This window comes from Aphelocoma coerulescens, chromosome 17 (genome assembly GCF_041296385.1).
Source record: "Aphelocoma coerulescens isolate FSJ_1873_10779 chromosome 17, UR_Acoe_1.0, whole genome shotgun sequence".
NCBI classification, from domain to species: Eukaryota; Metazoa; Chordata; class Aves; order Passeriformes; family Corvidae; genus Aphelocoma; species Aphelocoma coerulescens.
Genome location: NC_091030.1, coordinates 1,575,909 through 1,601,403, shown reverse-complemented (window position 1 = coordinate 1,601,403; position 25,495 = coordinate 1,575,909). Strand labels below are relative to the sequence as shown.

Genomic DNA, 25,495 nt, shown 5'->3' with positions numbered 1-25,495 from the left:
TAATAGAGAGACAGAATTTAAGGCTGTGAGTGAACAAAAGCTGGGAAGAAAAAAGACAGTGGAAAAGTGAGAGCAGGAGAGGGAAAGACCTGCTCAGGATGGAGCTACAGATGGTATGAAAATGAAGCAGGGAGAGAAGAAAAGGCGAGGTGAAAACACTGACAGCTTGAAAGGAGCTCAAGGAGCAAAGGGAAAGCTTGGCAGATGACAGATGTGTGCATCATTCTGCCTGAGGCTGCTGACAAACTGGGGCTTGAGCAAGCAGCAATGCCAGAAAATGAGGGTGCCACAGTGCCTGGGAAATGTCTTTGTTTGGGTCAGTGCGCAGAGCACCCCCAGAAGCTCCATCTTTTACAGCAAGGATTGGTGTTAGCTGGACTGTGGAGAGTTTTCAAACCCACATGCCTAAAGGTGGGTGACAGCCATCACATTTGAGATGTCCATGGAAGACATGAAAGCCTGGATTCCCACTCCTAGGTGGGAATTAACAGAGATACAGATAGCAAACAGAAAAAGTTTGCCAAGTTCATCTATTGATAAAGACTCCTGTGGTACCGAGCAGACCCTCAGAGCTGCACAGGGGCTCAGTGGCTTAGCCTGAGGGCCATCAGCTTTCCCCAAGAGCAAACACACATTTTAACTAAAACACTGGAATGCAGACCCCTCAGTCCCACTGCGCAGCAGCTCAGGAGATTAATCTCTGCCAGGCACCTCCTTTCTGCTGGAGGAAAAGCAGCAGAGAATGGCTGTACCTCTCCAAATTGTCCTTCCCCCAGCTTCTCCTTGAGCCTCAGCTGCTGCCGGGGGAATTCCCCCACAGAGATGTCCTTCTTGGTGAGGGAGTCCACGGTGAGGGCCGGCACTGCGTACATGTTGTTGCCGGTCACCCCCTGCAGGTGCACGATGTCCGTCTCGGCATAGTGAGGGACGTTGTTCTGGAAGCCTTGGTGAGGGGTGGACTTGGTCAGGTCAGGCTCAGCATAGTCCCCACTGCACACTAAGGGGAGCCAAAGACAGGTGAGTCACACGCTCATCCCTCAGAACCAGTGCGTCCCAGTTTCCACTCCTCCCAGTCCCACGGCTCTGGGAATTCGGCCGCCTGCTACCTCCTACCGAGGGACACCCACACAGGAGACACTGCTCTGTTTTAACCAGGGCTTCAACCAGAACAAGCCACGGAATACCTGTGAGCTGCTAGCAAATCCCTGCTCAACACAGCCTGTTCTAGCCAGTCATGAGAGCTACAGTTCTTGTCCAGACAGGGAGGCGAGTCTGAAGTGATTTTCTGTTTCTGATTCATCCTAAGTACAATCAGTTCCCATTACCTGATGCAGGGATGTTTTTTACAATGTCAAACTTGCCCTGGATTCCCTCCTGCTACAAGAACTGATCGAGGCCTCTATTCCCCATGTCCTCCAGTAGCAAACTCCTCTCCCTCTTACAGTTATTCACATAAATATGGGATAATACTTTAGAATTAACTCCCTGTATGGTGGGTACTACACAGAACATTTGTTCTGCTTCAAATTCACGCCCTGGCTCAATCCAGTCAGTCTCCCTGTGCAGAATAATGCTGGATCTTAGCAACTTGTCAGCGTGAGGAATGCAGCACTGCCCTTCCATTCACTGATCAGCACTGCCCTCACCGAGTACAAAACACTGTTGGAAACATTCCCTTCTGTGTGGGTCCAAAAGCTCCCCAGGGGCTGGAAGCCAGGACACCACGGACAATTCCCTGCTCTATTTCCTTCTGGTTTTTCTACAGGAATTTCAAAGACCCCTGGGTGCAGAAAAAGGTGCTAGAGGTCTTTTCCCAAGAGTGCTGCAGGCAGCAGCTCCACAAACGATGTGTGATTGCTTTGACTGCCCAAACCAGCTGCTAAAAAATGACCTGGGTAATACATAAACAGTCTTCAAACAAAAAAATAAAAGGCCACCACCCTCTAGTGGGGCTGCTGCTCCAGCTGTCACAGTTCCATGCCGAAGAGTGTCAGAGCTCCACAATACTGCCTGAGGTCCCTGGGTTATTGCATTGCACAGGAGTCAAAGGTGGCAACTTAAACAAGTGGCACATGTTACAATCTGACAGAAATAACAAAAGAAGAAACATGCAGTTCTGGAGACTGATGATGTTACCTGAATCCTCTGCACTTTGGGAGAGCTCTGGAAGCTTTTGGAGCAGTGTAGCTGGCTGGTGATATTCCAAATCCAGTGGGAAAGCACGTTCATAGGTGGGATTTGACTGGTGGATCTGGGTCTGGTTGTTGGCAATGGTGTAGCTGTAGAAGGAGAGGCGAACGGTGGCATCCTCCTCCAGGATTCGGCGTGGGGCCTGCAGAGAGAGGGGAAAAAAAAACCAAAACACTGAGGCAACACTCAGTTGTTAAGTAATGCCTTGGCTGCAACCACAGCAACTTCCAGTAACGTCTTGGACAGGGCTGGCATCCTCCCCTGCTGTGAGAGCAGCTTTAGCTACTCCATGGAGCTGGGGAAACCCTGTGCTTTTCACACAGTTCTGAGCTCATTAGGGTTAATGATTAGTTCTGAATTTGTGTCTGCAAAATAGCCCCATTGTATTACCTTTTCCAACCTTTTCTGAACATATTGCTTCCAAAGAATGATGATTATAATCATCAGGAGCAGCAGAATAATAGCCACAAGGCAGCCCACGAGGATGGAGGTGTTGGAGTCATCTGCTTTCTCCCCTATCCAGGTGCTGGTTACAGAAGATGTGGTTCCTGCAATCACAGAGAAGGAGAATCTGGGGTTAAAGCACCAGAAGTTTTCTGTGCTGGCCAACTTCCTACAGTCTAGTGCAGAAAACATCTTGGGCAGCTCCCCGAGCATTAACATCAGCTGTGTTCACATTTTGCTCTTAGCAGAAATTCTCATTTTGGAGGCTCAAAGAGCTAAGAACTGTGCAGAGAACTTCTGCAACCAAACATGGCTCTGAGCAGAACAGATTCCTGCAGTGGATCCATCCTAGAGCAGACAGTGCTCAGAGTTTCACTGGTTCCATCTAAGCCTCATGTTCAGAGGCAGCTCTGGCCAGCTGAGGGCAGAAGGACCAACTGAGGCTCAGGGGACTGTCAGATGCTGCCCTGTGCATAAGGCACCACCCAAACCATCCCCAGATCTCCAGAAATGGAGGGAAAGACCATGTTAACTGGGATGTTCCTGTGAAACTCCCCAACACTTGAGCCCTTGGCATGGCCAAGGGGCAGAAGCCCTTACCCCAGGTGCCTTCAGTAACGTTGTACTCCATTTCCAGGAGACCCATGGTGCTTGTGGCTGCCGTAACAAAATTGGGATTCACACTCTCCATGTCTGGGAAAGGAAAGGGAATGTGTCAGCCCACCAAAACCTTCCTGCTCCTGCCAGCAGTCCCTGCAATCCCAACCCCAGCAGGAGGGTGCTGGGGTCCAGGCAGCAGATCAGGAACCCAGCAGAGGGGCTGCTGTCTCCAAGGTAAGCAACAAGCAGCACTGAGGGCATTCCTCCCTCAGGAATGTCCTCTCACTGCAGCTGATTAGAGACCTTGGAGCCAGATCTTTTCCTGCCAGTCCTTGGTTTTCTCCAAGACGTTTCCTTTCAGAGCCTTTTAAAGCACCTCATGGCATTGACTTCTACATCATAGTTAAGACTTGAGGTAAAAAAAAAAAAAAGACAGCCTCTATTTTTTAATAATCTGCTAAACTTGATCTCCTCATCTCTAGATACACTTGAATTATTCATAACAAAATATTTGGTAAAGAGAAGCAAAAATCAACCTCATAGCCAGCAGGCAGCTGGGGAAGTAGAGGCAGATACTGATATCTTCAATCTGGTGACCAGTGACAGCACCCAGGAACAGCTGGAGCTGGGCCAGGGGAGATTTAGGTTGGAGATCAGGAAAGGTTCTTCCCCCAGAGGGTGCTGGGCACTGCCCAGGCTCCCCAGGGAATGGGCACGGCCCCGAGGCTGCCAGAGCTCCAGGAGCGTTTGGACAGCGCTGCCAGGGATGCCCAGGGTGGGGCTGTTGGGGGGTCTGTGCAGGGCCAGGGGTTGGACTGGATGATCCTGGTGGGTCCCTCCAGCTCAGGATATTCTGTGATTCTGTGATCTATTTCAAAAAGAACAACTGCTCTGCAGCCCAATTTTTGGTTGCCCAGGTCGTGCTTCTGCACACGTGCATCAGTGTCAGCCTGGAAAGCATCCACCAGACCCAGCCCTGGCATCGCCCTTCCAGTGCCTGTACAACCTCCTCCTTCCCATTGTGCAGCCCAGTGCTACACACTCTTGTGAACCCCACATCTCCTGCACTCCCCACGCCAGCTCTTCTGCTCCCTGTGCTTCTCCAGGCCTGCCTGACTGCAGGAGCACTCACCTGACTGGAAGGAGATCTCGCTCATCATCATCCAGGTGTCGGCGAAGTAGAAGCGGCACAGGATGGCCTTGCCCACGCGCTGCTGCAGGGGCACGGTCACAAACCTGGCACTGGGGTTTTTGTCATCCAAAACTGTCACCACCCCCACAGGCTCAGGCTCCCAGTCTGCGATCAGGCGGGGTTTGAACAGACACTCCACCCTCTGGAAAATCTTCACCCCCTTGGAAAACATGTTGTTACAGTGCACCTGGGAAGAGGACAACGGACTAAAATCAAGCCCCAAGGATGTTCCGTTCATGAAAATTTTCCATGCCCAGTATCTCCCTGTAAGAATGCAGAATGAGTGACTTGTTCCAGCATGCAATGGGAACACCTGTGCAAAAAGCTGTTCTGGAACAGCTCTGAACTTTACCTGCAAGAGCTACATTCATGGTCAAACTCTGGCAGGCTCTTCAAAATGCCCATATAAAAATCAATCAAGCAAACCCTGTACTAATCTAAAGCCTTGCAGACCAATTCTCTTTGAACATTTAACCTAAGAAGGGAAAGAAAAACCACATCTAAACTCTTAGTGTTAAAAATTTGATATTATTTGAACTACTTGACATGAATAGCTGGATTGTTAGGCCACAAGTTGAACTTAATCTGAACTACATGGTTCTGTTCTGCAAGTCAAAGATGGATTAGAGTAAACCCTGGAGCTAATAATCTGATCATTAATAATAGGAAATATGGATTGTAGTGAAACTTGTAGCTAACAATCTGATCATTAATAATAATTAGAATAAACAAAGCTGCAGCTTAAATATTACTTAAAGATCAATAACTGGAGTGGACCGCCCACAGATTGTGGTCTGTGAGCTGTAACAACCATGTTAAAAAAATGAACCACTGAACCCACCAAAACCCCCACAGAAACCCATCTCAGAGGCCAGAGTGGAAACAGTGACACAGCAGCCCCTTGGTAATGAAACGGTGAAGCAATGAAGAGCAAGGAGAATCCCGACCCTAATACTGCTCTTGGATTCTTCTTCTGACCCTTGTGGCATGAGAGATCCCAGGGATTTCTTCGTGGTCCCTCTTCTGAGGTACCAGCTCGAGCTGTGAGATGTCACAATTGATCTCTGCCATTAGATGAGGTTTGTCTTCTAAATTTCTTTAGCATTTAGAAACTTTTGGCACCTGCAGTCTAAGCTAATGGCTTCCAAAAACCACAAACCAGTACAAACTCAAAAAGACACTCCCCTGTGACACACACCCTGCTGTGGCTGCACCTTGAATACAATCAAGGATCTGAGTTTTATATGAAGTTTTTTTATGAGTTCTCTGAGGGGAAAACCCTCACAATAAGCCTGCATCCATCAGCCTCTCCTGGTGGCTCAGCATCAGGTTGTCTCTGCTGCAATTGCAGCCCTGGTTTAGCTGGAGACACTGGAGTTTAACTGCAATCACTGTGCTGGCACAACAGCACCTCACTGCACCAGAGACACCCTCTCATCTCCCCAGTGCAGCTCCACAATCCGTGCTCACACTGAGCAGTTCACAAGCACCTCCCAGGCTGACTCCACACCTCCCTAGCTGGGGTGTGTTTTACCTTCCAAGAGCTGGGAGCAACTTTCTCTCTCCTTGCTCCTGGGCTGCAGCATCAAAGTGACATCTCCATCACCACCAAGCACCTGGCACTCCCCCAGGCCTTCAGGAAGCAGGCTTTGGGAAAAGGGATAAGCCTTGGAAGTTTCCTTTATGCTGTTCCACTGTCAGTCATCAATGCAAACCTCACCCAGCTCCTTTTCAACACCCACCACTGAGTTTTGCCACGCAGACCTGAAGCTCAGGACCACAAAATCTCAGCACTGTGGCCACTGATCTGAACCAGAAGAAATAAGGTGACTCAAAGTCTTCAGTATCCCTCAGGCTGCTCCATTCTCACAGCCACAGTGGTCCAACCCTCCCCAGCAACTCCAGGAATCATTTCCTAATGGCTGTGGAGGATTTGCCATGGTGACAACAACAGTTTCCAAACCACCTACAGCCTTGAACCCTATTAATTGCTTGGCCTCTGCAAGGTCCTGCAGTGAAAAGCAGTGAAGCAGTAATGAGGACAACAGGCCTGATGAGCAGCAAAAAGACAAAAGGAGGGTATTTGCATATAATTAGGACCAGATGAAGCATAGAAAACATTATTCAATAAGGAGAAACAGTCATTCATAAGCAGGCAGGAAAGCCTGACGCCTGGAATATACAATTTGTGCCATATTTGGACAGGAGTTGGATGTGTTTCCATCCTGGACTGATACAGAGACATTTTCTATTGCAAACATCTCCTATTAAAGTCCAACTTTACAGCATGCAAGCCTATGCAATGCAGTTGTGATGTTACTAACATTTATTTTTAATACTTCCTCGGATACTGGGGAAGCCCAGAGGACTGGGATAAAGCTAACAGGTAAGAGGATGCAAAAATTATCCACAGACCACCTGGCCTGCACAAAAGAAATGCAAAGCTGAAAGAGGCAACATTCAATAAATAAGGAAGATTGATTTATGCTAATCAGAACAGCTTTTTAATTAAATGCTGGATGAAGTAGCTGTTTTTATGATCTGATGTGTTTGGTTTATCAGGATGCTTGTGTTTACAAGACAGATTTTTGGAAGGCATCTGTCCCCAGTGTCCCAGTGTGGGCTCGTGTATTATATTAATTTGATTAAACATTGTCAACTAGTAAATGCTACAAATTTTAAGGCACAAATTCTTCTCTGATTTTCTGACAGGAATGGATTCCTAAATCAAAATTTTTTGCTACTCTTTTTCAATGACCTCAGGGAGACAGAAGAATCAACAGCAATAAAATAAACTAAATGGGAGGGAGAGAATTTCCTAAAATAATCTCAAGGACTGACTCATGTCAGGGTAGTGAACTCAGGGACAAAATATAAGTGATGCTTTCCACACTGGACTTTTATCCTGGACACTAATAACTTGGAACTGGCTTTTAGCATGATCCCAAAGCCTTAATGACCACTGGCTCCCTCTCTCTTGGCTTGGAGGATTAATATCATCACAAGATTCACAAACAAAGAGGAATCATCCAAAAGCAGGAAATTGGTACCATTCTTTTGTGCAATTTGATAGAAAGCCTGCATCCAGGTCCAGATTCTGTACCTCCAAAAGAGTAATCAGCAAAGAAAGAAAGGACTGGGTGACAGCTCCAAAAATGACCCTTGGTCTCACCAGGAAGGCATTGAGAAGTCCTGCCAACTTAGTTTACTGAAGCAAAGATTAAGAGAGTGGTTTAATCAAGGTTGAGAAGCAGAAGATTTCTGAGAAGGCAGGACTCTTATTTTTGCCAGCAAAAGCAGGCAAAGAGCCAACAGTTGCAAGTTAAAAATAGACAAAATAAAACCAGAGTAAGTAACCACCAAAACAATTTACTTAAGGATGTGGTGGGTTCTCCTTCATTTGAAATCTCTACAAGAAAAGCCACCAATCCTTTTTAAAAGATCCTGCTGTTTACTACAGATCCAAAGTTCAGCTCTTGTTTTTCCTGTGTGTTTAAACAATTTCCCACAGCACAAGCACAGGCTGAGGCATCCAGAGAAATCAAAATGGAAGCGCAGCCACATTCCTTTACCTCCAGGGTCAGTAAATCCTACATCCTAAATCCATCTCAGCTGCCTAAACACTGCTTCAGGTGTCTGCTTTTTATTCCTTCAAGCCAAATACTGGAAGGAGAGTCTGAGCTCTAAAGAAGCAAGTGCTCACCTGCTTCACCTTTCTACACTGGAAAACTTGGGATATCTCCTGCTCAAATTCTGCTGTCAGGCACCTCCTGTATCCTCATGCTTTTGGAAGAGGATTCAAGGCCAGGTTGGACGGGGCTTGGAGCAACCTGGTCTAGTGGAAGGTGTCCCTGCCTGTGGAAGAGGGTGGAACGAGATGAGCTTTAAGGTCCCTTCCAAGCCATTCAATGACCCAAAGGGGCAACCTGGAAGCCCCTAGACCCAAGGCTTGTCCCCCTGGAGAGGGTCCAGGCTGAGTTACCTTCATGGAGGTGAAGTTCCGTGGGCGGTCGAACTGGAACTCCATTTCCACAGCGCCTTTGCTGAAGCTCTCGTTCTTCCAGCCAACGTAGTCATAGCCCGGCCACACGCGGTACTGGTGGCTCTGGGTGAAGTCATCCAGCCCCAGCACTCCATCTGTGAGCTGGCCCAGCCCTCCATACAGGTGCCTGGCCAGGGAGAACCAACAGTCAGCCAGAGCTCCAGTGGGAAACCACATGGGTCTTCCAACTGGTACCAGGAAAACATCAGTTTTCCCACTCTTAACCCATCCTGGGCAAGAACTCGCTCCCTGTTCTTATACAGCACCACCTTGATGCTGTTTGGGCTGGGATTTTAACATGGTTCCCAGCTTGGGAAAAGACAGAAGTTTTTGCACTGTTGTCAAGGGCTAAGAGCAAAGCTGAGCTAGAGCCAGAGCCTCTGGAGAACAAAAACAGACTCTATGGAAAATGAGTCTGTGTGTTCTCCCAACAGAGCTGGAAGTGCAGCATCCCACCATGCAGCTGCATGGGAGGAGCTCTGCTCATCCTGTGCTGGGGGAAGCAGTGGGAAAGTCCTGCAGGCTTCCCAGCAGGGAAGGGGGGAGTGAGACCACAGCCAGCTCTAACCAGGATCATTTCTGGCACTGCTCCTTGTGCAAGAGGAGAGCGTTATTGGCTCTTTCCCAGGCTGATTGGACTCTTTGCCAGGACTCTGCCTCGTTCCACTCCTATCTGAGGGTGCAGAGACCATTATGCAGTTTTCCAGCACTGTTCCAGAGGAGAAGATGCCAACGTGGCACAATCCTGACCCCCTCTGCAAGTCCTTGGCTCTGCAAGTCCATCCCAGGTGAGCCCTCCTGTCACTGCAGCACAGGAACAGGTGCCTTTGAACTCCAAACCAGGATTAACAGCTGGAAGAGGCAGATTCCTACTTCCAAGCCAATCGGGCATGTAAACTAGAGGTTAAGTAGTTCCAAAGAGTCCTGGCTTAGCAGTTTGGGTTTTGCACCTACATCTGCAGCTCCCTGACACTCTCCAGCAGGTTCCTAAGTTAATGCTGGACAGCTACATGCAACACATACTCATTTCTCTACATAAAAACCCTTTTTTTTTTTTTTTTTTTAAATATCCAGGCTCGACTGTATCAGCCCCGTGTGAAAACATCAGATAATATATAAATACATTGCTACCCAGCATCTTGCAGCATCCTACAAGCACGAGGAAATGTTTGGGATACAAGGTACCAGTGACAGGGTGAGTAGGAAAGAAGAGAATTTGCACAGTGACAGAGAGAGAACAGGACAACTTCTCCCACCTGCGTTCCTGGTAGCCATCGTAGGTCGAGTCATTCAGATAAACAATGGGGAAGCCAGGAGCTGCTATTGTCCCTCCTTCAGGGATGCTGTAGGATGCCAAACCATCTAAAAAACAAGGCCATACACCTCAGAAACAGAGCAGCAGCAGCCTCTCACCACCCCTGTCCGTACGGCACTTTAATTTATGACGCGGACCAACAGCAGCAGTTCCACGGGCTGGGGATTCCCTCTGCACACGTGGGGGTGCAGGGGAGCCCCAGGCAGCGCAGTGCCAGGCGTGGGAACGGGCACTCACCGTGCCAGACGCAGCCATAGAGCTCCACCCTCATGCACACGGTCATGGGCGCCTTGGTGACGGGGATGAGGCGCACGAAGCGCGCGATGATGGGAGGCCGCAGGTCCTTCAACACCACGTCGTACGTGTCGGTGTTGCCATCGATCACCTGGAGGAGAGAGAGCCTTAGCAGCAGCTCCTTCCTGTTGTGCTGTTGGGCTGCACTGTGGTGCTCCTGTACCCCCTTTGTTTGAAACCTGGGAGCTTCCCCGTGTGGAATCTGCAGGGAAGGAGCTGCTGCAGCTCCCCTGCTCCTTCTGTGGCTGGTAGGGTGTGAGGGGTGCTGCCATTTCACCTCCTGCCTGCTGCAGGCCCCCCCAGGCAGCACTGAGGGAGAGGAGAGAGGCAGGTGGGAGTGAAGGTGTGAGTGGATGTTGCAGGGAGCTCCAGTGACTGGATGCAACCCCCTTCCTTCAAGTGATCCACGTGCATTCCAGCAACAGGTAACAGAGCTTGCCCTCATCACCAGTTACCAGGCAGAGGGTCCTGATGCCCTACCTCTACAAGCCAACACAATTCCAGAGGAGGTATCTTGGACTGAGGTGTTCAGCATCACCACAGCCACCCCATCCTGCTACAGTGCAGTGATAGGGCAGGGACCTTCACTCTCCCCTTCCCCTCAGTGCCACTGTTGTCCTGGGAACACTCCGTTGTTTATTTTGACTTCCTCTCCCATCCCACAAACACAGCTTTTGTAGCACACACCAAAACGTGTGCCACCAAAAAAAGAAAATGGTAGTGGCCAAACAGCTGATCAAAGGTCTGAGGGAGCAAATAATTCATTAACAAGCTAAGAGCTGTTACCAAATACCGCACTGCAGACCCTGCCGGGACTTCAAAGCACCCCCAGCACAAGAAAACATCACCACACCCAGTACCTCCCAAGTCTGACTCAGGTCTTCAGACTCCACAAGCCAGTCTGAGGCAGGGTGACCAGGCCAGATGAGCTGCAGGTGAGATTTCCAGGGGATTCATTCCCAGGGGAAGTTTCACAAAGGCTTATGAACATGACCAGAGCTCTGTGCTCAGGTCTGGAGACAGCATGAGACAACTGTGGTGAGGGGGGAAGCCTCTGAGTGTGGGGGCTCAGCACATTTCCTACTCTGTAAACTCCTTCCTCCTCAACATCCATACACCAAACACTGCTATCAGACACCCAGAAACTCCTTAGCTCCCTGCCACCCCCTCCTATTTTAAATCAGCAGGCATCTGTTTGGCAGCTTCTAAGCTTGTTTAGAAACAGGTGTCTAAGAGAGGGACGCCCATGTGGTGTTTGGGACATGCACAGACAGGTAGTGAAGAGCCACAGTTTTCCTGATTCGGGGGATCAGGTCAGGGGACATGGGCAAAGGAAGAAAGTTTCAGGCATCCCCTCAGAAAAAAACCACCTTTGCAGCAGCTCCAAGTGGAAGAGCTGGGAATCCTTCCCATCTGCTGAGAGAAGCAATGAGACGATGCACCTTGTGTGGCATCTCCACACCATGAGGTTGCTGCTCCTGAGCACGTGGGGCCCAGAAAACCCAAATCAATTGTGTGTGAGACAAACTCAGCAGCAGTTTCCAGTCCTGGCCACTGCTGATCCCAGTGCTCCCCTCATCAGGAATGACACAGCGCCGCTGGATGATGCACAGCAAGCACAGAACTGAGGCAGAACACGCTGCTCCAGCAGAGCCGGGATGAAGTACAGTGCATTAAGCAGGATGGGGAGGGTGTGCCTTGCACAGTGCAGCTTTCCAAGCAGGCTCAGCTCCCCCCACACTCACCTTCCTGCCCTGGCGGTCCCTCCAGGAGATCCAGCGCTCCCCATTCCGGCTGTAGTCGATGCGGTAGGCGCGGGCAAACTCCTTGCCCGTGGCGCGGGCGTGCCGGCCCTGGGTGCCCACCAGGGTGATGAAGAACAGCTTGTGCAGGTCGATCTGCAGGAACTGCACATCTTCAGGCTCCAGCAAACCAGCTGGGCACCAGGCTCCATCCCCCTCTTCCCTCTGTAACCTGAGGGGAAAACCACAGGCATTAAAAAGAATCCGATTTCCAATGATTAATTGAGGAAACACCTGGAACTTCGAGGATTGGGAGGAAGCAACCAAATCAGCAATGGCTACCAAATACCTCTGCCCTTTGGGATCATGGTCAGCTGAGACTCAAGTCCTACAGGCACTTTTGCCATATACAGAACAGCTCCTCAGTTCCAGATCTCTTTCATTAACTAATCCAAGTAATTTTTTTTCCTGGACATGAACTTCCACCTTGATCAGAAACAATCCTGCTGCTCAGTAGGGAACTGCTTGTTGCTCTGTAGCACCTTGCTACTAAAGTGCATCCTCACTGCTCCTGAACCCCACTTGGTAAGGCCTGAACTTCTGCTTGAGCACCTCCTGCAAGCTCTACAAAGCTCAAAAATGAGCAACCTTAAAAATAAATTTTAGCAAGAAAAGCTCTGCCACAAAATTATTGTGGGTCATTTCAACACATATTTCACATTTCCTGCAGTCATCAGAGCTGCTGGTGCAGGACACTGCCAGGAGAGTGGTGGGAAGTGTCTGCTCCTAAGCTGAATACTGTGAGAGCTGTATTTGTAAAAATTTTATCTGGACACCAGAAAAATGTGTGGGTTTTTTAGCAACAGGGATCTCTTAGCCAACAGCAAGCCCTTGAAGTGCCCTTGGTTTTCAGACAGCTAACCCCACCTCCAGCTGATGGGATCAGTGAGTGCACCAGGGAAGGTGGTACCTGGGAGGAGACACGGAAGGTCAAGGCTCAGCCCAGAGGAGATTTTAATCTCTGGCTGGGCAGCTGTTTGTGCAAGACTTTCTAACACTAGAATAGCAAGTAAAAGAAGCTCTAAAAAAGGCAGGAAGGGTGACTGAAGTGACAGGGACAGACATCTGCATGGGACAACTCTGACCAAACAAGGTCAGCTTCATGCCTTCACCCTGTGGACATCCAGCTGCCCCAGCAAAGAGAGGATGGTAACAGATGGTAAGTGATGCCCAGAGTGTTTGCAGCACTGGACATAAGCCATGCTCAGAGGACAAATCTCCCAGCATTCAGACCCACAGGCCTGTTCAAACACTATTAAAACACAGCACACTGAGCATCATCGCTCTACCACGTATTAAGAAAAAATAATAATTGAGTACTAGGAGAATTTTATGATTTTGGACTGCCTGAATTCATCATAAAAATATCAGTAGCATTGTTAACCTGAAATTCTTACCTGACTTTCACCAAAGCTGTAGGAATGTTTGATATCACCACTACAAACAATTCTAAGGAAATTCACATTTGCAACTCTTGTGAATCATCAGTTAGTAGCTTTGAGAGAAATAAAATGAGAAAAAAAAAAAAAAAAAAGCAAAGCTTATGATAAGGACTGTAGGCCTCCTTGACAGTGAAGAAAATAATTTAGCTGCTTGCTTAACAATTCCTTAACTCTGCCTTTCCAAGGTTTTTGAGTCAGAGTGAGCACAGCCCATTTCCTCAATAGGATGCTGTTGAAATGTTCATACTTGCAAAGGATTTCCTATGACTTAGTTTAAAGCACTCCACAAGAATCCCAGGGGCACTGTCCCTGGGTGACCTGTAAGTCACAAATCCTTTGGAGATTTATTCACAGAGTGACTGAAAGATGGAAGTCAGAGGCAACCTCAGAGTCTCCAGTCCAATCCCCCACTCACAGCAGGGCCAGCTCCAAGGCCACCCTGTGTTGCTCAAGGCCTGGTACAGCCAGGTCCCCAAACACTGAGACACCACCACCTCTCTGGATCCCTGTCCCACCACTTCATTGTCATAGAGAAGGATTTTTTTTCCTTAATATTTAAGCAGAATTTCCTGTATCACAGCTGTGACCATTGCCATTGCCTCCTGGCCTCTCACTGTGCTCTAACCAGATTGAATACGGAAGCAGCGAATGAGGTTTTTAAGGGTGGGAGATCTTCCTCAACCACACATTGGGTATCTAGAGGGGAAAAGGACTAAATCTGTTGTCAGAGGTGAACCCACCGTGCATACTGGGGCCCTGTGGAGTCGTACCACTGGCTGGAAGCAGTGATGTCCTCATCCCGGATGGTTCCCTCATGCATCCCCAGGGGGTAACGACAGATTGCTGCAAATGGGAACACAAAGCAAAGATCAGCACTCATTTCTTTTAAAATCACCAGGCAAGTTTCATGAAAAGCCTGTCATGCCCGTGTGGTCACTCTCACCTGTCCCACCACAGAGCAGTACAACTCTTGCTGAACTGTGGGTAAACACATGCAGATTTTCCAAAAGGGTGGGGTCACCATTTGAAAGCAGAAAGTGCTTTTTGTGCTCCTGCAGCAGGAATCCTGTCTGGTCACACCTTATTTAAAGGTCAGACACACACTGTCCAGCAATGCCAGATAGAGAGCTGGCTGGGAAGGACTCTGGGGGACTGAGTCTTCCTGCAATCCTGAACAAAACCCATTTGTTCACAACCCCAGGGCTGGCAGCAGAACCCAGAGCGTCCTTGGCACTGAAGGATGCACTCTGTGGGTGGGCACAGCTCTCACCAAAACAAGCAGCATGAGGCTCTCACCAAATGCACATATCTTGAGCAAAACCATCATTGGGTTCTGTTTAGGTGCCACCAGGACTCACTGTGCACTCAGGAGACACTGGGGCTCAGAGAGGTGGCCCAGCCCATCTGTCAGTGAGGTCAAACAACTGCTGCAAGACAAGAGGACTCACCAGGACCCTGCTATACAGGTCTGAAATCACCCACACAGCAGCCCCTGTGGTTTATAAGGACATGCAGGATATACTTCAGGCTGCTCCTGGAGTAGATCTGGAGGTCAGGATAACCCATGGAGCCTGTGGCATCACAGCCAAGGAGCACCAGCTGGGCCATGGTGCTGGAATCTGTCTGGGAAGAGCAGGGCACAGCTCCAGGCAGAGGCATCAGAGCAGCTGGGGCAGCTGGGGAAGCAGAGCTGCCTGAGGATGTCACAGGCAGAGCTGAGATGTGTGAGTGGTTATTTCTTGGTGGAAGAGATTCCTGCAGGAGGGTGGGACCACAGACCTGTGCTCAGAGCCCACCCACCTCCCTGGAGCTGGCATGGAAGAGGTATTCCTGCACCTCTGGGTACACTGACTCCTGTACCAATCAGCATCAGAAGGAATCTGTGTGGGACTGACCCTCCAGCTGCCATCACCCTTTCTCCATGAGGTTTAACCACCAGAACCAGATGGCAGCCCCAGTTCCACACTGGGTGTGTGGTGGGGTGCACAGTGCAGGGAATGCTGTGTAACAGGGAGCCCAGGAATGCTGCTGAGCTCCCCCCCACAGCCCTCATTGCACTTCTGGCTGGTTGCAGCACAACCTCAAACCTCTTCAAATATCCACAGGCCAGAGCAGGGTCAGAGCCAGCCACAAAGGGCTCCAAACAAACAGAGCCAGCCCCAGCAGAGCCAGCACAAGCCCTCAGGGCAGCACTGCTGCCTCACCACACCTTCAGCCAAGCTGGAAAAGGATTAAACTTATTTATTTCACAGACTGTCTCCAGCTCAAAACACCTCATTAGAGGAATTTTTGCAACACATCGCAGACCATTATCTTATCCATCATCATCATGACTGTATCTTGCCAAATGCTGTAGCATAAGAGGTCCTGCCCCCCACAGGGACTCAGGCTCATATCCCTATCTCCACCCTAGCTCTGTGCAAGGTAAGGTTTTCTATCTTTCCTTCCACAGTTCTCTCTCCAGAATGCCCCTTGCTGGCTGGAGAGCTGTGGCTGATGCTTTGCTAACTGGTAATTTGTTTTCCACAGCGAGCATGGAACCTCTGAGCCAGTCTGGAGCCAGGTTTGTTCTGCAGGCCACACAGTCAGAGCAATGCAGGGATATTCAGAGCTCAAGACAGGCCTGAGTGGGCAGAGAATGGAGGATATCCATGTGCCTGGGGCTTCCTTGGACTGCCAGGAGAGTGTCCCAATCCAGCACAACTGTCTGGGAACATCTCAGTCCAGAGGACATTGGGGAACTACGTTAGTGATTATCTCCACATGCAGCCTTTACACTCAGTCCCTGTGAGAAGCAAAGACAGGCTGAGAAGGAGCACACAAAAGGTGGGAGATGAGTCCTCTCCCAGCCTGGCAGCTCCCTACCAGGGTTGACTTCGGTGCCAGAGGGCTCGGGCAGGGAGGCCAGCAGCAACATGCAGAAGATCATGGTAGCAACCGGAGGTGCTGCGCAGGGTCAGACGGGTGCGAGTCCTTCAAAGGCAGCAGCTGCCATCTACATCTCTGAAAGACAAAGCAGAGAGAGAGGATGAGTCCTCCAGAGAGAGGACTTCTCTGGGCTGTAGGGTTGCTGTGTGTCATTGCCTCGTGACAGGCTGGGCAATCTTCCCTGCCTTCAAGAGTGTCTTTGACCTCAGCCCTGCTCTGCTCATCACCAGATCAGAAATTTAGTGAAGAACCAATGATCACTTGACTGTTTACATCAGCCCTAAAGCTACCAATGCAACCCATCTCCCAGGCCCTCAGCTGCCATGGCTCCTGGGTGGATGGATGTACCCTCTTAACTGCTCTTAAACAAGTCCAGTGCAACGTAATCTCCCTCAAAGTAGTCTCTCCCTCATCAATTCTTCACTTTCCTTCTTAAATTAACAAGTAGTGAAACTGCAGCTACAAATGAACCTGGCTCCCCAAGCAGGCTTTATCCACCTCTACCTTGGCACCAAGTAGCCAAGCAGGCAGCTTGGAAGTTGCCACACAACCTTAAGGTCCAAAACAGGGTGAAAATAACCTCTCCCTGCACATCCCCACTGCTGCCAAAAGTGCATGTGCACTCACACGGGCGAGCACACTTCATTTCCTGTTTGGAAACCGGGAAAATAGCAAAGGGCTTAAACAATGGCAATTTCATTGGAAAGCCATGATAACACCTAAAGGAACAGGAGGTCAGATCAGCAGCTATGTGAATTCTTTGTGTTCACATTCACTACAGAGAGCCTCGGGAGGCTCCCATCCTGGAGGATAACTTTGCAGAAGGCAGGTTAGGGGCTCTGTCTCATAATGGAATGCCAGGAGAAAAGAAAACAGAACAAATCAATAAATGTAAAGTTGCCAGGACCAGAGGGTGTTTGCTCAAGAATCCTCGGAGTGGTAGTAAAAAGGCAACGCTGACTGTTGGGATTTGTTAGCAAAGGAGGAGAGGCTATAAAAAGGCCCATCACTGTGCCAGTGCAGGCATGCATGCAGGAGCATCAGATGCCATTAGCTCAGAGATTGGTAACAAAAGGCTCTCTTTTCCCACCCAACATAATTAAACTGTACAACAGCCCTGAGTTGCCGTGGATACCCAAGGAACTGGATACATTCACAACAGACAGATACACCACAGCTTCTTAAATCCAAAGGTAAAACCTTTGGCTCGGGAAATCCCCCAGCCGCAGATTGCTGGACGCCCAGAAGCTAAATTGGGGTTAGAATCACTGGAGCTTGCCCTGTTTTTATTCTCTTTCCTAAGGATATGCTACTGGCCATTGTCCCTGCTGGATTCCATCAGAAAAGATGGCTGTGAGCCTGAAAAACAACTAAGGGCCTTCTTGGGAAGGAAGCCAAACATGCAGGCAGGAGGGGGAGCTAATAATGGCTGTGGCTGTGCCGTGCTGTACCCAGCCAGGCACCCAAAGAACGCCTTAAAATCACCAGGTCCCTCCTGCTTCAGCCACCTCCTGATTCCCACATGAGCACCCTGGCCAGAGCTGGGAAGGAGCTGCGATCCCGTGGCATCCCCTGTGGTGAGCCTTCAAAAGCAAAGCACAAGCCCAGGTCTCAGCAGGAGGGTCTGGCGACCACAGAAGAGGTTTTGACCAAGCTGTTTGTGCATCCAAGGTCATCCTCTCCCCCTGGAATGGAAGGAGGTGATCGCTGATGAAAACACAGCGATTCCCACCATCCCAGGGCAGGCTGCAACTCCCACAGAGGAGACACATCGTGTACTCAAGTGGAGGCAGACTTTGTAAAGAGTTTTGGGGCAGAGTTTGAAGACAGACTTGGTGGGTGCTCATTTATGCAGGTGATTTGCCAAGGTGTCCTGGGAGCTCCCAGAGCCAGACCTGCAAAGGGAACTGCAGAGAGTTCAGCACTAGGGGAGACAGTCCTGCCACAGGACCTGAGAAAGGGACCTGTCATCAACATCAAGGCTTTAACTTCAAATTTGGCCTTTGCCTAAACAGTATCCAAGACAAGCAGGATGAATCCTCTCTGGATGTGTTTCTGCTGTTGACAGAGGAAAAGGCTGGTCTGGACTAGTCCTGTCACTCCCAGTTTGGTAACGTGAATTCTCACCTTTCTAGGTGGCAGCGGTGAACTGTTCCCAGCAGTTCAGCCCTGCACAGGGACTTCAGCAGCTGGTTCAGGTTCTGCTGGGTTTGTTTTTCCCATCACATTTGGTTCCCAGTCCTGGACCACCACAAAGTGCCTGTCAGTGAGTCCTGGGAGAGGTGATGCACAGAGGGAGCAAACAAGGCCATTTCTCATCTTTTAGTGCTCCACAGCAGCTGCTGTTCTAAGCACGGTCACCAAGAGTGGTTTTCACCCCTTTGGAGGGTGAAACATTTTGAAGGAGGTTCAGCCCCACTCAGGAGCTCCAACTGCAGAAATCACTGCTCGAAGAACTACTGGTGTTGATTGGTGCTGAGTCTTAATCTCAGCCAGGAGTAGACTAGACTCCCAAACTGCACACTTCCCAAAGCTAGGGCACACTGGAATTACTCCTAAATACAACCCTTTGTACAAACTGCTTGGAAATCATTCTACTAAAGACTTTTGCTGTGTAAATGGCTCAATACTTTTCTTTCAGCTGCATTAGAGTCCTTTGCTCTACTCACGCCTATCTTCCCACCCTGCCCACACATACACACCAAGTGCCAAAACTACAGCACAAGCCTGAAACCAGCAAAAACAGGATTAGCAACATCCTCTGAGAGGCAAGAAAGTGTTAAACTCTGTTCCCAAGCCCGACTGGATCAAGTTGCTAATTGCTAACAGCTGGCTGCAGGAGAATAAAATCCTGTTACAATCATTGGGAGAGTGGAAAAAAAAAATCTACTTGTTGAAAAACTCACCAAGAAATGCAAAAGAGGGCACTTTTCCCCAATAAACCCGCAGATACCGTGCCTGAAAAGCCAGTCCGTGCCTCCACAGAGAAGCAGCTGGCTGTGACCCAGCGCTGTCCCCGGCACAGAAAGGCTCAGCGAGCACAGGAGGGAGCTATTCTTTAGTGATGTGCATGAAGAAGGTGGGACTTGGAGCTCCTCCAGGTACTGTTCTCCCTCCAGAGATCCATTACGGAGGTCTGGCATGTTTGCAAGCCTCTCTGGATCCCAACTGAAACAGGCATTTGTTTTAACTGGTTCCTTTGCAGATCGTTACCCCGGAGTGGGACCGGAGGGTTTGCTGCAGGAATCCCATTCCAGATGCCCAGAGCCGCGCCAAGAAACTCCACGGTCGTGGGCAAGACACAGAGTGTATCACACACAGAGCCCTGTGCAGGACAGGAGGATCTATCCTAGATCAAGCCATCCCCAGAAGAGGTCCAGGAACAATCAGGACTGGATGGCATCTCCTAGCATTCCTAAAGGAATTCAAGGAGGAAGCAGCAAAGCTAATAACTGCGGCAATATCTGATGTCTGAAGAAACAAGAGGCTGGGAAGTGTGATTCCCATTTTTCTGGCTCCAAAACAATGGTAGAGCATTTCTCTTTGCCTCAGAGTTAATCTGAGAGACCCCAGCCTCAGCAGTCCTCCCCTGAAGCCCACGCAGCTCCAGCTTGGACCAAACAGAATTTGGTGATGAAAACACTTAACAGAAAGAATTCTGATCACTTTTTAAAATGTTCTGCTCAGTTTGCAATTCAAATACTGGCACAAGACTGAAAAAACATGGCCACCCACTCCAGCAGAGCTGCTGGAGGGTGAAGGATGGACCAAGCCACGCCGCTTGAGCAGGAGCCCTGTGTGAAAAGAAGGCAACAAATTGCCCCTCAAGTGAACTCAGAGTGTGGTTTCTCTCTCCCTGGATTCAATCTACCAGGCAGAAATGGAGAGGTCTCTACACGACACGTAGGTGGCACCTGGACAAACTAAGTGCCAACAGTGACATCAAAAATCATAGTGCCAGAGTAACAGGGCAGCAAGATCCTGGCATGAAGTGCAAGGCTACAGCAGGAGATTTTGGATTTAGGCACCAACAGAGATGGTCAGAAAGAGGAAAAACCCATTGTAATGTTAGGAACATGGTGGGGGACACTGGGCAGAAATAGTGACACCACAGAGTGATGTCCAGAGCAGCAACAAGGCTGGACAGATAAAAGCAAACAGATTTTAGGTGAAAAGGTTGGGTTAATCAAGATACGTGTGAGAAGTAAATTGCAGGAACAGGGAAATTGAGACAGGAATAGGCTCCAGTATAATCTTTGAGTTGGCATTAGGAGACCTGTTGGAAGAGACACGAATGTGGCACTAAAAGGACAATATTCAGGAGTGGCACCTGGGGTGGTGACAGGGACATCACACTGGGTCTGAGGCAGTGGCAGAGGAAAGAATCGAGGTCTGGGTGTACTTTGTGGTCACCCTCTTAAGAGGTGGGGGATAGTCCTGCCCTGAGGCTGAGGAGGGTTTGAGCCTCGTTTTCCATGTTGTAACCAAACATCCTAATGGGGTTATGAAGAAAGTGACAGCTCACTCCTGCTAGATTTTAGGAGAAAAACAGCACTCTGGTCACCCACGCCACAGCATTTAACACTTGGAGGAGCTTCAGCCCGTGGACTCAAACATGAGGCAGTGCCTCAGCTACAGCCCAGAGAGGTGCCGGTGTTTCTGCACAAGACCAATAAATCCTCCAGCTTTTTCCCACTGCCTGTCAGCCAGTCCTGCAGGAGTGGGGTGTCCTCAGTCTGTAAAACTGCCCAGAGCACTTCTGTCACAAAACCAGACTTGGAGATAATTGAACATGCATTAAATGTAATTTAATCCATCCAAGTAACAAAGCCAAGATTAGAAACCATTAGAAAGACAAAGCCAAAGATAAGGAAATGCAAATCCACTGCACCACAATGGTGGGGTTTAGCTCAGCTAAACCAAAACCAAAGCTTCCCCACCAACCCAGGGCATGGGAACTCTGCTCATCTCAACTGAGGAACCTGGAAGCACTTCCCATGACCCAAGGCAGACCTGCCAGACCCCCTGCTCAGGACATGGACACTCCCCAGGAACCCCCCACCCAGAGCAGGGGCAGGGGAGCCTCCAGCACACCCTCCAAAATACACATCCCCTCAGCTGCAGAGGCTCTAGTTCCCAGTTCCCAACTCCAGGCTCCAGTGCTGCTGTTTCTGTAGGACAGAAGTGGCAGGGAAACAAGACCGTGCACAAACCAGCAGTTCCAAGTACCTCCCTTCTCCCTGCCCAAGCAGCAGTGTCCCTTACTGGCCCTTTCCAGAGCTTCCTTCCCACCCTGACAGGCCCAAAGAGCACCCAGCACAGTGACAATTTCACTGCTTCTTAACACTGGCATCTCTCCCCAGCTTTTTGCCTTTTTCTTTTTTTTAATAATCCTTAAAATATATCAGCTACAAGTCAGCAATTCCTCTCAAGACCTACAATCTTCCACTGCAGAGTCTCACATAGCAACCATCCCCACGACACGTTAACCACAGAGATGACAGATGGGGTATTAAGAGCACTCAATCAAAACCACCTTCCTCCCTCCCCATTCTCAGGGGGCTCCACCATAACCTTTTACTTAACCATGCTCAAACTTGCACTCAGAAGGAGATCAGGTTCCCGAGTCGCAGAATTATTTGGGCTGGAGGAGATCCCCAGGAGAGCATCTAATCCCACCTCCTGCTCCAAGCAGGGTTAGCACCAATGTCAGAGCAGCCTGTGCAGGGCTTTGCCTAGCTGTGTCTTAAAAGCTCCCAAGGATGGAGGCTCCCCCACCCCTCTGGACAATATCTCCCACTGCTCAACCGTCTGCAGAGAGAAAACTTTATTCTTCTTTATGCCAAGGCAGAACCTCCTGTTATTTCAGCTGACAATTGCTGTCAATCCTTCTGCTATGCACCTCCTTGATAATCTGCTCTTGGGTATCCCAGAGTTTCCTCTTGTCCCAACTAAACCACCCTGGCTCCTTCAGGCTGCTCAGGGAAGCCAAGTTTCAGTACTAATTTACTTAATATTTTCTCCCAAGTTTCTCTCTGGTGGGACAGAGGCTCCCTCCAGGCAGTAGGACAGCTCTAGTCAGATTTTGCCGTGACTTCCACTGGCTTGTTCACAGGGAAACTTGGGAATAACTGAGTTTGTCCCCTACTGGAGTCAGAGCGTGGCAGGAGCACGACTCCACAGCCCTCTGCTTACAGAGTGCAGGGATCACATTCCCACTGGTAACTATTTTTGAGGGGTATCAGGTGGCACTTTCTAAATCAGCTTGTTCAACACAGTGCTGACGAGCGACAGGGAGACAGACTCTGCCACCCTGGCACAGGGGACAAGGATCAGAGCCCACCAAAACTGCTCAGGTGGGTGTTTCTCAGCTCAGAGTCCACCAGCCATGCTGAGGCATCCAGGAAAGCATGAAGGATATGCCAGGGATCAGTCCCTGCCCAGGGGATCCAACACACTCCTGCTCTCAAAGCAAAGTCTCTTCTGCCTCCTGGGAGCAGCAGCCTTTGGTCAACAGCAGGGTTGGATCCCTCAGGATCCAGGTATAGGATGTCAATGCAGCTACTTTTGGCAACCAGTGCAGGAATCTCAATAAAGCTTTCCATCAGAGCACAGGGATCGCTGAGCAAACTCCTCCTTTAATGTGACAGAGGTTGGTCCCCACTGCCTGCTGGTCACCTGCTCCCTTCTGTATTTTAAAACACTGCTACAACATTTATGTTTTCCCAAACTTCTGGAACTCCTTTGGTCTTCCCAGATTTATTACAAATTGGCAGCCAGGATTCAGAAAGCTGATTTGCCAATTAGTTTTAAACAAACAAGTCCCAATGTTGCTCAAGTTTCAAAAGACTTTGAAATGTTATCTTGGGTTTAACACCCTCCCTGGTTACCAGTGCAACAGAAGATATTCTGAGAGAACATCATCCAGCTTCTCCACAAAAATGGGAAAGAAATGTTTTACTTCTCTGCATTGTTATCAGCAATCGGGTTTAACCTTTCCCAGCAATATAATCACTGCTGATTAAATTTATTTTGTTATACAGATATTAAAATACTTCTCACTGCCCCATGATATATTTGCTGTGCTGTTTCAGTTATCTTTAGCTTTCCTTATCAACTCCCTACCTTCAAAAATACTGACTTTACAGTAACTGGTCCTTATCTACAACCTCTGTTTTGCTAATTGCTCATAGCTGAACCTATTTAAAAGCTAAAACGTGATTACTGGGGCAAACTCTTTGCAAAAGCAGAAGAGAAGAAAACAGTTGCATAGAGCTGCAGTAGTATCTGAGAACTGCTGATTTTTACAAGGGTGGAAGCCAAACTCTAAGAGAGTTCAGTGAAAATCAGACCAGAAACAGGATTTTGGAACATCTGCTAATTGAGCTGCCCATCCAGTCTCCATCAAACCACCACAGAAATGATGATATTCTCAAAAGCTGTGTTTTATGAGTTTTGCAATTGCTCTTCATATCTGTAAAAATAAAACTCAGAGCACCTGTAGCTGGCACAGAGCCCCTTTGCTGGAGGAGCACTATGGGCTCTGCTCCAGCGTCACCAAAAAATGTTAATAAAAGTGAAGAGCCATGCCCTACAGCCACAGGAAGATACTGACTTGAAAAAGCTTTTCCAATATCAGAAAGAAGAATAACTTATCATCCCTCACTGCATTCCACAGATTGCAATAACTCCAAATACCAAAATGCAGCGAGGGGGAAGTGCTCCAGCCCTCCCAGAGCACCCCAGGAGCCAGAGGGGACAATACAGGCTGTGACCTCAGTGGGTACCATTTCTCCAGAGGCTGAGCACAACCTCCAGCCAAGGCAGCCAAGTCTGGGTACACACAGCTGTTGCATTTGGCTTGAGCAAACTTTGTTTACGACCCAAAGTGGTTTTAAAGTTTAATTTATGAAGTGCCTGGCAGAGATGGGAGCAGTGAGTGGCAACACTCACACATCACCTGAAACCACAGCACCGAGCCCGGAGACTCCAGTGAGGATTTCCACGCAGGTCCAACCATGTTCCACTGGGTTTACTATCTACTAGTACAGCTCTGCAAGATAAAATTTAACTCCCCATGTACAAAGTTGCCATTAATTAAACATTCCAGCAAAGTACCTACCATGACTAGAGACAGAGAAGATATTTGCTTACCACAATGTATTTCAAGCAATCAAACCAAATGTTCTGCTTATAAACAAAGGAGAAGCCAAGAACACAGAAAAAGCTCAAGCAGCATTTCACAGCTTGGGCAAGGCAGAATGACCAATTCTGATTAAATTTTCTCAAGACAGAACAAAAAACAGAAGCCCACAGAGATGTAATAAGATTTAGCAATTACACATAGGGCAGGTAGCAGTAGGAAAATCCTGGTATTGAGGCAAAGGCAAGAGAAACAGGAGAGATGAGAGGGGAAAAAAGAAACATGTAAAACAATGATGCCTAAACCAAAAAAAAAAAAAAAAAGAGGACCCCATTTACCTCTTTTCCATATTGAAAGTGAACTGAAATTAAAAAACAACAAATTAAAACTGAGGAAATGAAATTCCACAGCATACCATGTTGCATTGAGCCTCTGGGACATATTGCCACAGAGCAATGTGGGAGTAATTCAATAAAACATTGGAAGTAGATCTCCATAATAAGAACATCTGCAATTCCATTAACAGAGTGAAAGCGAGCACACTGGAGATAAATTTTCCTCTAGCCAGCCATAAGCAAACCAGTAATTAATGTGGCCAGAAAGTTATCTCCTACACGGGCAGGTTATTCCACAGCTGGCTGCACTCAGGCTCTGGGGCTTTCCTGTGCCTGTGATAAGATGGGTGCCTGAGTAGGTGGGCTGTGATCCCAGCCAGTTTGGCAAGCTCTGCCTCTGTGGATAGAGATCACATTTCAGTTTTCAGCAGCTTATTGTGCAGCTTCTCAAAAAGAAAAACAACACTACCCACCTTTTTCTTTTTCTTTTTTTTTTTTTAAGAGATTATCCACTGTGACACAAAAAAAGCAGATGAAATTTCAGCCAAACCTATTAAAGAAATACCTGTGGAGCAGTGAGCAACCCCAGAACACTCTTGGTGGAAACACAGCTATTTTGGAAAGTTCTCAGCACCTGAAAAAATGGGTTTACTGAGGAAATAAATCAGATTTCATCTGGAGGGGCTGCATATTCATACTCCCATGTTTCAGGGTAAATGGGAGCCTGAAAATTTTGACGGTGGCCAAAATTGCAGTAGGTGCTTCAGG

General features: G+C 48.7%; 1 protein-coding gene across 3 annotated transcripts in view; it reads right to left on the bottom strand.

Annotated features, from left to right (window-relative positions):
* The window catches only part of LOC138119578 (discoidin domain-containing receptor 2-like), a 52,051-nt gene that overhangs the window by 9,105 nt on the left and 17,451 nt on the right, over positions 1–25,495 (bottom strand). For 2 of the 3 annotated variants that reach the window (XM_069031604.1, XM_069031603.1), the window contains exons 2-12: positions 16,187–16,324; positions 14,062–14,164; positions 11,823–12,051; positions 10,021–10,168; positions 9,725–9,830; positions 8,409–8,595; positions 4,367–4,613; positions 3,235–3,327; positions 2,581–2,738; positions 2,137–2,332; positions 753–997 (exon numbers count right to left, since the gene is read on the bottom strand). In XM_069031604.1, the coding sequence (XP_068887705.1) occupies positions 753–997; positions 2,137–2,332; positions 2,581–2,738; positions 3,235–3,327; positions 4,367–4,613; positions 8,409–8,595; positions 9,725–9,830; positions 10,021–10,168; positions 11,823–12,051; positions 14,062–14,164; positions 16,187–16,250 (1,776 nt within the window). In that variant the 5' untranslated portion in view covers positions 16,251–16,324. Of the gene's footprint in view, positions 1–752; positions 998–2,136; positions 2,333–2,580; positions 2,739–3,234; positions 3,328–4,366; positions 4,614–8,408; positions 8,596–9,724; positions 9,831–10,020; positions 10,169–11,822; positions 12,052–14,061; positions 14,165–14,769; positions 14,945–16,186; positions 16,325–25,495 lie in introns of those variants that run through there. The other variant, XM_069031605.1, reaches the window with a different exon arrangement.